The 14,145-nt window shown below is 41.8% G+C and overlaps 1 protein-coding gene across 8 annotated transcripts in view; it reads left to right on the top strand.

The window, feature by feature from the left end:
- Positions 1-11,456, top strand: part of CDC14B (cell division cycle 14B) — a 50,235-nt gene extending 38,779 nt beyond the window's left edge. For 2 of the 8 annotated variants that reach the window (XM_062019569.1, XM_062019574.1), the window contains one exon: positions 8,162-11,455. Coding sequence is in view for 5 of the 8 variants with exons in the window: in XM_062019574.1 (XP_061875558.1) it covers positions 8,162-8,201 (40 nt within the window). In the remaining 3 variants the exon portion in view is untranslated. Of the gene's footprint in view, positions 1-4,699; positions 4,817-8,161 lie in introns of those variants that run through there. The other 6 variants (XM_062019572.1, XM_062019568.1, XM_062019567.1 and 3 more) reach the window with 6 other exon arrangements.
- The last annotated feature ends 2,689 nt before the right edge of the window (positions 11,457-14,145 follow it).

The raw sequence follows: 14,145 nt of genomic DNA, 5'->3' as shown, positions 1-14,145 counted from the left end.
TTGAAGGCTTAGAGCAATGGTAGTAGTTTCAGTATAAAAGATCATGAGGTGATGGAGGAGAAGCAATATTGTGTGTGACAGACCTTGTAAAACAGGTAGCCTTGACAAGAACAAAATGCCTATCATGGGTCACAGAAGGCATTGTGTAACCCTCTCCTTCCCTCATCCCTCCCTAGGACACTGTAGTAATTTTGCTTTTTAAAAAGTTTTGTTATGTATATTGATTTCTCTTCAAGATGTGTTTACCTTGCTGACATTTCAAGTTTTGTGGATTTTGCCTTGTGTTATGAGGTTCAGGCTTTTGTGTCCTGATGGTGTATCTGCCCCCCTACTCCACTCTGAGTTAAATAGTAAAAGAAACAGTTGTGAGTTACTTAAAAGGTGGTGCTACTGGCCCAAACACAATTCCATTTAAGCATTTGCCTTTAAGCAAATAAAAACCTTGAATAAGAACATAGTATATGAACTAGTCTGGTGTTTGGGGAGTATATTAGATTCAGAACTACCAATTGATGCTTCTATTACCGATTAACTGGAAATGAAAAATATGAAAATATGAATTACCTGTTTTAGTAGTGTGGCTACATCTTGTAGCCTGTGTTCAGGAAATGTTGTCTTTTTAATTTGTAGACACACTCATGTTTCATGGAGTTAGAAAACTTTTGTGTGCATCAGATATACTTTCTGCTGGTATTTCTGGAAGTTGGTAGTTGTCATGTATAGCATGACGTGCAATTTTACATGAACAAACCAGTAAGGCAGGTGTCCAGAGGATCTTATCCTTCTCCAACATAGTTTGGAAATTTTTTTGGTGCTGAGATTTTGGGAGGATTTCCTCTACTGTGGCATAATCTCATGTCTATCAAACCTGCCATCAAATGAGGCTGCTAGTCTAATTGTGTTAAATCAAAATTCCATACATTGTAGATAGTTTCTTCTCTTACCTTAAACATGTATGCTATAGCATTCTAATAAAAACTGATAGCTGACAGTTGTTGGGGCTGAAGATAGCCCTAGGTGTTTAGTTGGAGCACCATGCCAGACAATGGTGTAAATGGCAACTCGTCTGTTTTCCTTGACGTGCTTGCTATCAGCCTTGAATGTGTAGAATTTTAGCTTGAATTAAACATGTCTATTTGATCATTCGGCAAATGTTTTGTTCACAGGAATTTAAGTTACTCTTTACTCTTGGGTAGCTGTGTGAAGTTGTATATCACTGAGGTGTAAAAATGACATCAACTGAAGAGCAGACAATGTTAAGGGTTCTGCCGTGCTCACAGATGGCTCTGAGCTGATCCTTCTATATGGCTCTAAGCCAGCTCCTTCTATACCTGCCCTTTGGAAACTACAGTAGTCCTAAGAGAATGGTTTTAAGGTACAGTTATAGATGGTGGCTATTTTTATAAATCCCATTCTCCTTTAGAACCTCTTTTGAACAGATACAGTTCTGTGGGAAGGAAGGATGTTTGCCTTATGATAGGTTGAAAAGATGAATATTAAAGTGTCTGTGCAAGATAGTATCTTAACTCTTCAAAGTGTTTTGTTTCATATTAGATAAGTATATGGGTTTAAGCCATGTATACTGACCTGTTTTCTGAACTTGAGGTGTCTGGAAAGAAAGAACATCTATAGGAGAAAGACTATCACCATTAGATAGTGTCCCAATAACTTTGGCTTTCTTTTATGTGTACATTACATGTGCTTTCTACAGAGACACTGTATTCAAATATCTAAGAGGAAAACATGATTTTCCCATATTTCTGTCTGCACGAGCACTAATAAACCAGCACATGCTGTGATCTGGTCAAGCTTACACTTCAGTGACTAAATGTTGGGGGGTTAAGCCAGCCGTCCTGGAAGTTGCTAGTGGCATAGATAGAAGATAAAATGCCAAATGTTTTTTCACTGCTGATGTCCTTTTTAAAGCCCAGTTGAAAGTGCAGTGGCCTAAATTTGTTCCTATTGTGTGACAGCAGTGACACTCAAAAGAAAATGTTTAGTTTTCATATTAGAACTTGTTACACTGCTGTGCAAGGGCTATAGAAATTACAAAGTGAGCTTCCAGGTTTTGAACCTTTTCCCCTTCGGCACACAAGGAAAGCAGATTCTTAGAAGAATCTGTGCTGTCTACAGAAGCACAATATGATGCTGAAGGTATCTGGTTGTTTTCAGACCTTCAGGTAACTGATTCCTCTAGCCTTGAAAGTGGTATCTTTCCAGTGAAATTTGCTTTGCATTTTGAAAGTATTTGCCTGTATCTTATCTCACTTTCGTGGTTTAGGCCCATCAGGGAACAAAAGACCACGATTAACCTCAAGTACTGAAGAGGCTGAGAATTGCCCAAGGGCAGGGAGAGCTTAATTGCCTCTTAAGGTTCAGGACAAAACAGACCAAGCCACTCGGTTTGGGGAAGAAAACAGAAAATAATGTAATGCAACATCAACTAACACAAAATCTTAAAACCCCAAAACATAACCAAAACAAAACAACACAGAGTAGTACATCAATGAAGAGTCCAACCAGCCCTGTAAGAACACCTTCTTGCCACACCTCCCCTCTTCCCGGGCTCAGAGCCCTGATCCCAGTGTTTTTACCTCCTCCGCCCGTGAATGGCCCAGGGGTGCAGTGAGTGGGGGTTTCAGTCAGTCTGTTCCCGATAGCTTCTGCCGTTTGTCCCTCCTCAGGACGGGTGAACTCCACACCAGTCCTCCCTGCGAGTCCGTGGGGTAACTCACACACACGGCAGCCCTGCACGGGCTGCTCCGACGCGCACTTATTCCAAAGGCTGCAGCTCCTCTCTGCCTCTCGTGTGGGGCTGCTCTGTGGCACACAGGCTCTCCAGCACGGCCTGGGCCATGGCCGTCTCCCCACACAGTCCCTCGCCCGTCCGGGCTCACTCACATGGAGCTGCTGGTGGCTCTCGGTCCTGCCATGGATCTCCATAGGTTGCAGGGGCACAGTTTGCATTCTCACCACGGCTTGTAGTGGGGTCTCTGGTCTGGTGCTGCTCCTTACTGCCTCCTTCTCTGGCTGAAGGGTCCGCGTGGTCGCCTCCATCTTGTATCACTCTTACACCTCCTGCCTCGCATTTCAAATTCCGGTCCCCTAAATAGCGATGGCAGAGGCGCCAGATTGGCCCAGCCGGGCCAGAGGTGGGTCTGAACCCAGGAGCCGGGGGAGGCGGGGGACACAGTCCAAAAACTCTTCACTGCAACCTGCTCCCCCTGTTACTAAGCAAAAGCAGCTCCTTGCTAAACCATGACACTCAGAGGAAGAGACTGTTTGGTTTAGACTTTTGCAAATCAAGTGCAGTATTTTGCAAGTCTGCAATATCAAGAGAGACATAAGTATTAACTCAAAATATTTGAACTTCGCAGTTCTTTAGCCATCTGTTTGCTAAACCATCCAGAAGTATGTGGTAAACAAGGCTGATGATCAGTTTTACTGCCATGAAGAATTTATTTTAGATGAAATTGTGTCTCTGATGCTATTCTAATGCTGGTATCAGGCCCATATTAAACAATTAAAGCATATCTGTTTTTTGTGAATATACTGAGTATGAAAGTACCCATATTTTCTCCCAGGTGTGCCTGTCCACTTTTTCTCCAAAAGTTACATTTTTTTATGTTCATCTATAGAATTCTTTGAAAATAGTTTCTTCAGAATATTCAGCAGCCAGACTGCAGTTTGCACAACACAATAAAAGTTTTGATTTCCAGTCTGATATAATCTGCTGCCACAGGTAGACTCATTGAAGCCACTGAAAATCAGACTCTAGTAACTGCAGGGAAAAAAAAAAAACAAACCAGCGAGCAAAGTTACTCTAAAATGATGCTTAGTTTTATAGTTGGGACCTTGTACAGATGAGATGACTGGGGAATAGACGTATGAAATTACATACAAAATAGGTATCTATGTACTCCATTGACCAGTTGTCACTTTTGGTCTCCATAGTATCATAATTTTGCTACAAATATTTAGGAATACAGAAGACATGGTTTCCCTGTGAACCGGTTGGCTGGTGGATAAATATAGTTGGTTTTGCATTTCACAATCTGGAATTCTTTTCTTTTTGATGTAAGCAGCACTAGGATTTATCTGCCTGTTTAAGAAATAGTCTGTATATTGCTCTGCAGTCTTCCAGGAAAGCAGTTGAGCACAACCAGTGTGGAAGGCTGAATTTTGAGTTTAGTGTAGTGTTGCCCTGAAGAGCAAAATGCCAGTATGTGCAAAGAATTTTCCTAGACTGCTGTGTTCAAAGAGAATGTCTCATGGTTAATTGCAGGAGATTTAGACTTTATTGAATTGCTTGGGGTTTTGTTTTTTTCTAAACTCCTTTCTGTATCAGTCTGGAAAATACTGTTTGGTTTTGTTACATACTTCAGATCGGATCTATGTATTGTTTTGTTGCAATAATATAAAACACAATTTCTTAGCCTTTTCTCTTCCAAAGACCTAATGGGAAATTCAAACCCATTAATTTCAATCCGTTCTTTGCATCGTTCTTTGCAAGCAAAAAAACCAAAACCAACCAACACAGCAAATTGCAATGCTTCTAGTAAAACACCTATGCATTACCATAATGCTAACAAGGATATTTGTTACTTGTTAGCTCTGCTTCAACTGTAATATCCTCACTCCAATGTTTTCCTAGGAACTATCAGGTTATATAATCTTTCTTTTTTCCTACTCTTTCCAGAGTAATTCTGCAGTCTACTGTTCAGAAAAATAAAACCTCTGAACCTAGCATTTCTGACAGTACAGACATTACTAAAAGAACTACCAGGTCTGCTGCAAGAAAAAACAGTTTAAAAAGGTGAGAGTTACCCTCTTTACAAATCCAGTAACTGTTCTCCAGGCAAACACTTTGAGCTGGCGTATGGGTTGCTGACAGGAGCTTTTGCCACAGTACAACTCCTTCTTTTAGCAATGGGAAATGAGAAGCAATGTTGTGGTTTCTGTCATGTACTGAGAATATATGGAACCTTAAATCTAATGTCATTTGTTTACAAAGTTTTTCAACTTTGAGAATTTTATGCTGTAATTCCTACTGTGAGTCAGAATTACTGAAGGTGAGGGATCTTGGTTAGAAAAAAAAAAGCCTTTCTTTACCAAACCTGTGCCTGGAGTAAGAGGTGGAAAAGTTGTTCACAGCACGTAGTCAATTATTAACCAGTACCTGAAGTTAAAGAGGAGTTTGATGGACAAGCGGAACACAGGAGAGCTGCAGTGTCTGTGTACTGGTGTGGTACTTCACACTGAGAAGAACCTGGATCTGAACTGAACCTATTTAGTGAAGCTTTGTGACATTTTAGATGTGGATAGATTTATGCAAAGCTGAAAGTGCCTTTTGTCCCAGAAGCATATGGTCACACTGCTACTATGTTTCTCAGTTTATCTGTCTGTGTGTGTGTGTTCATGTCCCTCCCTCCACAGCAGTTCTGAGGGTCATTATCAAAGGCGAGCCTGAGAGTGTAGCTTGAAACTGTTTCCAAGCGATTTCCAGCAGTTACCTTTGACCAGTGTTTGTCTTGTGCTTACAGTGGAAAACTTTTGAATGAGTCTGTCAGGTGCTGAAGAGACTTTTGTTGGCAAGGGTAAAACGTGGCAAATCACTTGACATAGTTATGTAGCTCCATTTATAAGTATTGCTAAGCATCCCAAGTTCTAGTGCATCTTATCTTTCCCCTGCAGAGCATTTCTTTCCCCTTCCTCATCCTGTTGCCTTGAAGGCAACAGAACTTATGAAAAATTCAGTCTGTCAGGCAACAGTTAGTCATTAATAGGAGACTGCAGTAAATTCCAGTCAGAGAATTTTTTAACAGTAGCTGTATGAATTACATTTTGATTTGTATAACAATATGTTCAAAATAATCTCTTTTTCCTGAAATGCATGCTTTAGTAAAAATCTGAATTACTTCTTAGGGCTTTCCTGTTTGATTGGTTGCTTTTTTTCCTTCTACTGTGCATCATTTTCACTGTGGCAGTTGTGGCCCAAACAAAATTGATGGGATTCTGCCTGCTTGTGTTTCCTAGTTCAAAACTCCCTCACAGCACTGGGTAACTGCATACAGGCTCATGTGTAATTGAACAGAGATGTTCCATTCCTGGAAAACAGGCCTTCAAGCTGACCTTCGTCTTGTCTTGGATGAGAATCCCTATCCTTAGGAGGAAGCAGCATCCCTGAAATAGTGTTCATAGAAGATTTCTGTTGTTTTGAAAGAAATCCTTTAGGCGGGTTGCTAGGTGGATGACTTTGAGAGCAACGGATCTGGCTGATCTCAAAGTTCATAAACTACTTCATATTTTAATGGAATTGCTAAAACTTGTATCCCAAATATGTAATTCCTTATTTCCGCTGTTGCTTTTCTTCTGACTTTTGAAGTCAAAGAGTTTGGTCACTTTGTGCTTGGATCCAATAATCAAGTTTGTCTTACATGGTTAACACTACAATTCTGGAGTTCTTAAATCACAGTCTCATCTTCTGAGAGGGGTAAGCAGGTGCTGATCCCTCTGAAGATACTGAAGAGTATGACCTGTCTGATTTCATGGACTCAGAATGCAGTACCTTGCTGTTAATCTTGTAGGTGTCCTTTTTTTTTTTTCTGTAGCGTTTAACAAAACCTCACTCTTTTTTTTTAAGCATCCCTTTATTTTTTTCATCTCTCTTAATTTGAAGACTGTGCAGGTTGCATTACCTTGTAGCGCTCCATTGGTTGACCCATTCTATGTCAAGTGGATTGCAGAGTAGAGGAGGATAATTATTCCTACAAAACTGAGAGCACGCCCTATCCAGTGTCTGTCGAATACCTTTTTGCCTTTTCTGAGCTTATGACATTACTGTGTACCCTTCATCTTCTCATCTGACAGATTCCAGTGGAAACATCAGGCAGTATTTTTACATGAATTTTCATTCATTGATGCTTTAGGCCATTGTGGTTAGTTCTTGCTATAGATGAAACTCAATGAAACTCTTGAGTTTGTGACCCATCCTAACACAGGGTGATCTGCAGAGCTGGGGAGTTCGTTTGTCATTCCATCCTTCAAATTGCCGTAGACACCATCACAGAATGCCTCCAGACTTGATTTTTCATCCAAAACAGCCATTTACAGCTACACCTCTCTTTTTCTGGCTTCCCAAAGAGAATTTGTGGTGTTTCAGTGCTATTAATAACATTGGCTGCATTTCCTTTGCGGAAGATCCCTTAATGTCAGCTGCCACTTACAACAGACTGGTTACTGGTGAACACAGGATGTTCTGTCTTGTGATGCAAGTAGCGCTGCTGTTGAGGCACAAGAAGTCACGTCATGAGAGCTTTGTCCACGGCCTTGTTTTGTGGATGCCCTTGTTTCTCCAGTTACAGTGACTTCCCTGTGAATTTGCCAGTTGCTGAGAAGTCTGTGTTTGTGTTTCAGTGAGTTGCATGCACCAGATCCAAACCACCCACATCACAGTAACACGCCAGCGAAACAGCCTCTTCCCTGTCACCACCCATGGCAGAATTAGGATTGTGTAGATATAAGTAGCTGGTTAGAAATGAAGTGAAGGAATTTCAGTAGGTAGGCAGAGATGCTCAAGGGAATGCAAAATAATTGACACAGTAGGGGAAAATGTGTGAAAACTATGTTGTATAGATTTCTGTACTTCTTTTAAATAGAGAGATGTATCACAAAAATTAACACAGAAGAATAAGCCTTCAAAATCTCATGTGCTTGTGCTTTGCTGGGAATTGTGAAACAGCCTGCTGCACTCTTGTTTGGAACACTGGAAACTGCCTGCAGCACTTCAGAGCCCATCTCTAAGTAATCTAAAGCTAGCTTTAAAAAACCCTAATGTTTCCTTACTGTTCTTTCTACTTTTCCTACAGTCTTGGGTACCTTTGCTTTACAAAAGCACATGCACTTAATGAAATTTTGATACTGTGAATCCTGTCGCTTTTCTGTATGGAACAGAACCTTTCTTCTTCATGTTGTCTGTGGCCAGACCAGTCCATGCTTTCCCTACAACCAATACTTCCATGTTCTTAAGTGCAGTGACTTTAATCTTCTTCTTTCTTTGAAGTATCATTTGCTCATTTTGTCTTGCCAGAAGCACATACTTGAAATATATATTGAGTACCTATTTAACTTTTTGTTTTCCCTGAAATGTGTTTTATTTCAGCAGCCAAAACGTTCCAAGGACTAGAACAGTGTTGCGTTAGACTGCGGATAAGTAGCCAGTTCAGGAATGACGGGGATGCACTAGAGGGGATTTTATGCAGCTGAAGGAGGATGACTTCAGCTCCATTTCTCAGCAAAAGCGAAACAGAAGAGTCTCTTCCGTATTCGCAGAACAACATGAACTGTCAACGTGTTTGGTAGACACTTGCCTAATACGCTAACACTTCCTCAAATAAACCCAACAAAATCCGTGTACATTCAGACTCAGGTGTAAATACTTAAGCTCTCTATTATAAAGAGGGCTTGCCAGTATGTATGATGCATGTGTATAAATTGTGATGGCAATCACTTAGCTGCTGACCACCAGAAATGAAAACATGGTGGGAGCTCTTAAATATATAAATCTGTGTTGTCCATTCAGACTGGGCTCAAGTCTCCACTTGAGACCGAAAAATCAACCACAAAAAGCTTTTTTCTTATAGTCTTGGTACTCACTTGTGTTAATTGGCTTTTCTTCCTTATTTTATATGAAGTTTTTTATGAAGCTGCAGTATCAAGTACACAAAGTAACTATTCTCCACCAAAGAGTGCTTTATTTTCAAAGGTTGTGTGGTTTGTTTATTTTGGGGAGAAAAAAAACCAAACAACTATCTAGAAGCAATTAACCTGTTTTTAATAGTAATAGATTTTTAGTTGTTCGCAACAAATGGCTCTTTTAACTACTTGTAATTGCTTTAAATCTGGTATGATTTTAAGGGGGAGGAAAAACAGGTTACCCTGTAAAGCAGTGCTGTCATATTGAAACATCATGGCCGTTTATTTTCCTATCTTCCAGTCCCTTAAGTGAAACCTTAGATTTCCATATCAAAAAGGTAAGAATGTTCTCTGGGTTTTATGATAATAATGTAGATGTCACTGTTTAGGTTTTTTTTTTAGCTTTGAGACACTTTAAGGAGTGCAGCAGCACACAAAAACCAAGAAGGGAAAGAAGCTTGCTGTACAACTGAGATGTGTAGTGGAACTTGGGGGCAGGTATAGTTTTTAACATCTAATTTAAAACTACAGCTTACGTCTGTTAAAAAGCAGAGTGATTTTTAGAGGAATCTGTCAGGGACTGGATTTTTCATCCACTACAAGACTGTCTGGAACGCACTGGCAGCGTGTTTGTGTCCCCAGCACTTTTCACATCAGGGACTCTCAAAGCTGGCTGTGCAGTGATGTACTCTGTCTGCCAACTCAAGTCGACAGCTGCGTATCACTCAGACGAGGACTGTTACCACATAGCCTTAAATATGATAGGAGTTACCTGTTGATTTTTTAGTGAGTCCTATGGTAGAGAGTATAGGAAATGGAGAGATCTGAGATGTTAGCAACGGAGCAGGGGCATTGGACTAGATGGTCTCTAGAGTTCCCTTTGAGCCCCTACCATTCAGTGATTCTGTGAATAACTGAAGCTTTTTTAAATACACAGATTACCTCTGCAAGGGAGAGTATTTTCTTTATGTGAATGTAAATGGGCAGGTACAGCATCTAGTCTCCATCTACACCCTCTAACATTAAAATTCAGGTTTCTGTCAGGCTGATGGGCTTTGAACACCGACGGGAATAACCACACAGTGGCTTGATAACACGTGGCAAGAGCAACGTGAGTTGGAGGGAAAGCAGGATGCAAAGTGTAAGGAAGCTTACAGGCAGCATCCTTGAGTTTGGATTGGCAAAATTTGCAAATACAAATACAAATAAAACAGGCTTTTATGATGTAAAACAAAGGACCATTGAGGCCCAGACCCCAGACATTTCTTGTTTTCCCCTTAACCATCACCTGCACCACCATTTTCTTCTACACAAAAAGCACCGAAAAGAGGGACTGAATTCACCCTGATAGAGAGATTACAATTTCTTGTTCTTTTTGTTTGGAGTTTTTGGGTATTTTTGGTAAGCCACTTGCCCAAAAGCTGACATACAGGTAACCAAAACAGTAGGTATATTGTGCAGATCTGAATGTGTTCCATTTCTGAAGAAAATTCTTATATCTTGGAATGCAGAAGGCATTAAACTAATGAGGTGAGAGGGCTGAGAGTCAAAACAAGACAGATTTAGCGGTACTTGTTCTCTTTGGCTTTGCCTTTCTCTCAGCTGAGCTTCCTCTTTTAGTGTCTTTGATTTTTAACCTAAAACTAATCAGCCTATTTCACACCCTTTCCAAATTCTAGATGGGGATTGCCTTTCTTCTAAAGTAACCACAGAGCCATTACCACTTTCAGGTTCATCAGAAGCAAATTTGCATAAAACAAGTGCACAAACACACAAGGTGGCAACTCTAGTAGCTAAACTAAAACTGCTCTTTTGGCATGAATGTGTTTCGAGGCACTCCTTCCACCACCTGGGATCCAGAGAAATGCATACAAGTCAAAGGTGTCTTACATTTGAACTCTCCTAACAGCCTTAGGTGGAAAATTAACTCTTTACCTCATGGTGTCCCATCCAGTCATGTTGCTTAGTTCGTTCTTCTGAATTTTTAGTACTTTGCTTAGCATTTTTATTCTACCATACCAAAGCTGTCTTAAGCACAAGAAAGAGGTGCGGGCAGGGGTGAGGGAGTCCTTGCTTTCTACGTCTCTTCTTTTGAATCGTGAAGCATTATGTGCCAAAATGAACGCGTGGCAGCAGCTGCATCACCACAGAGCAGCTGGAGGAAGGTGTTTCTGCTGTCATCAGTTACAAGGTTCTCCTTTCCCTGTTTCCAAATACATGACACATGGAATCTCCCTCAGTCTCATTCAAAAGTATGCAGCGTACTCAAAAGTTGTAGGATTTTGGGTCTAATTCCTAGCTTCCATTCCAGCATCAATAACTTCACTCAGATGCTCACCCAGACCTTGTCTTTCTGCCCCAGAGTGACAACAGAGGAAGTGCTGCTGATTTCAAACAAACAAACAAACAATAATATTTGTATGCTCATGTGCTAAAGGGGGGGGAGGAAAAATGTGGTGTTCACTAGTTTGTTGCACTGCAGTTTTTATACTAATGGTTTGCAGACTGTCTCATGTAAACTCATGTACAGACTATCAAGATCCAAAATGTCTTATCAGTACTGTTCATCCTGATTATTTTTAAATTGTATATTTCTAATCATATTTTTTTAACTTGTATTGACAGAATGGGATTTTATTTTGCTGAAGGTGTTTTTAAGATAAAGCTTCATATTATCTTGTAATATTAAGTAGATCAAGATGCATTTGTGTCTCATTTGAAATCAACATATTATATTTGATTTTATACAGAATACTGAATAGTGAGAACTGTAAACATGAATTGTGTAAAATTAAAAATAGTAATCAGAAATGTGTTTTGTCACTTTTATTTCCAGCATTCTAAAAGAATTGGGCAGAAAACCCTCACGTCTGTACCATGCCAACTCACACATGCTCTGAAAAATCACACAAGAATCTCAGTTGCGTGAAAATTTTTACTTAAAGCAGAGATCCTTAAAGAGTACACTTTTCTCATTTCAAAACCAGAGAAGTAGTTCTGGCTCTTCATGTCAGGGGACTCGCTTAGGAAAACAATAGCAATTTTGTCCTTTTTGCCTGTACGAGTTGACGGTGGTCTAGTTCAGTCTTTAAAAAAATTCTCCAAAGACAACAGCAGAATATACTGAGAATAATTATCTGCTTACAGTGTTCCTGTGTAACTGGGATTTGTCGCTCTTTAGCCTCCTTCACACTGCAGTCTCAACAAGGCCTGTGCAGGGGTACAGACAAACACGCCGTAGCAAAATGGTCGTGCTGTTCAGAAGTAGCCAAGGCTGACACTGAAGAGAAGCTGCGTGCTTTAAGCCTTAACTGGCCAAGAGTCTGTTCAGGAAGAAATGGCTCGCTCTTGCATTTATGCTTTTTGGGGTTGGTTTTGCATGGGTGTGTGTCTGGCCAGAGAGCCCCTAACATGGAGAAGAGCTGCCAGGAGCTGGGGTTAGGAGGAAGTCAGGGGCTTGTGAAGCTCAGGGTGTGACAGACCACAGCTGCAGCAAAGAAAGTGACTTTATCTAAACACAAAGGTGACTGAAGCGTGGCCTTTGTTTTTTATAAACAGCTCTTAGCAGTTGAGTGTATCAACTGGTGGTGTCAGTGTTTCTCCAGATCTCTGGAGAGCAAATATCCTAGTTCTCCAGAGTTCTTCAGAGAATGTCTCCCTGAGCTGGCCAAACCAGCACAGGGAGAGTGGATACAGGGAGTCTTAAGCCCAAGACAGCTGTCAAAAAGGATTTCAAGGAGAGGAAGGGGTTGAACAAGCATCAACCCTCCTGTTCCTTCCCAGTGACTGGGGCCATTCCGTGCAGTGAGGGTGAGGATACCCTGGAGACCAGTAATGAGAATCACACTGGTGGTATATTTGGTCTGTGTTGTGCAGTTGCTCTGTTCTGCAAATTGTAACTTATTTTGCGTTATTTTCAGTATACTTTGAATCAGAAATGCAGTGTGGCATGAACCATCTACAGGTAAATTTGGTATTGACCATGACACCCTCCATCCATGAGGCATCTCCCAGAACTTGCTCTGAGTGTGGGGCTGTAACAAGGGGAATAGGGGATGGTATCTAGAAATTCTGTCCTTTAAACAGGTCCACGCCTGGCCCACATCCTCCCCATCAGACTCTGTCCTGGCCCACAAGGCTGCTGGAGAACCAGGGTCAGAGGCAGGCAGCCCCCAACTGGCACTGGGCCTGCTAAGCCACAGCATGCACAGGGATCTTCTCACTGAGCCACCCTTGCTCAGCTTGCACCACCAGCAGCTGCAGGCTGCTGCACCACAAACAAGGCAGTGTCACACCCCAAACTCCCTGGGCCCTGGCAGGACAGAGGCAGCAGCTCTTATTAATACAAGGAAATCCAAAGTGATTGCTGCCGCTGGCAGGAAGGTAAGACACCATGCAAATGCTGAAGCAGACCAATTCCCACTCTCAAGAGGTGGCTTTTCCCTCCCATCAGTGCTTCAATGCCATTCTCTTAAGATGGCAAGGCTGTTCCACAGTTCTCTGCTCAGAAAGGCTCAGCCTCCTCATTACCCCTCCTTCACAGTTTCTCTCTAGACTCACTACTGTTTCTTCACAGTTTTGAGTTTTGCCATTCATCTTTAACTGTTCTTCCCACACTGCCAATCATCAGGGACTGAATCTCTGTCCCATATTCACAACAGGTGACGTTTGTCCCAGTGTAGTGGGTCTGGGATGGTAGTGATTTTCCACAGCAGCTCCTGCAGTGCTGTGCTTACTGTTGATATCAATATTATGACTACCGCTTGCACAACATCAGGGCTGTCCCTCCAGCACTCCTTCCCCCACCTTCACCAATAGCTGTGGGTGGGCATGATCTTGGGAGGGACTATGGCCAGGACAGCTGACCCAGGCTGACCAAGGAGATATTCCATACCATATGACGTCAGCTCAGTAATATAAACTGGGGGAGAGGAGCAGGAAGGGGAGGCGAGATTCATTTCTGGCCTTCCCAAAGCAACCGCTACGCGTACTGAAGCCCTGCTTCTCGGGAGGTGGCCGGACATCGCTGCTGATGGGAAGTAGAGAGTAACAGCTTATCTGCTTCTGCTTTGCTTCCCGCACGTGCGGCTTTGCTGCTTCTTTATTAAACTGCTTTTATCTCAACCCACGAGACTCCCATCTTATTTTCTCCCCTTCCCTGGCTTGCTGAGGACGTGGGGGATAAAGCGGTGTGGTGGGCACCTGGCATCCAGCCAGGCTCAAACTACCACACCCAGTCTCATGCCTTGAGGTGCTTTTCGTTCCTCCCTGCCCCACCAGCGTAAATTCCTGTTGATTTGTTGGAGGTTCCTCCTTTCCACCCTTTTATCACACCTTTTCCAGCTGTGGTCACCTTTCCTTTCAGTGAAGTTTCATCAAAAAGGTTACTAGGTTTTGCTTTTCCCACAATAGCTTCCAAGGTCCAGCGCCTTTGCTAGAGCCAGGAAAACC

The sequence above is a fragment of the Colius striatus genome, chromosome Z (assembly GCF_028858725.1).
Source record: "Colius striatus isolate bColStr4 chromosome Z, bColStr4.1.hap1, whole genome shotgun sequence".
NCBI classification, from domain to species: Eukaryota; Metazoa; Chordata; class Aves; order Coliiformes; family Coliidae; genus Colius; species Colius striatus.
The sequence above is the reverse complement of the archived record's forward strand: the minus strand, read 5'-3'. Positions and strand labels throughout refer to the sequence as shown.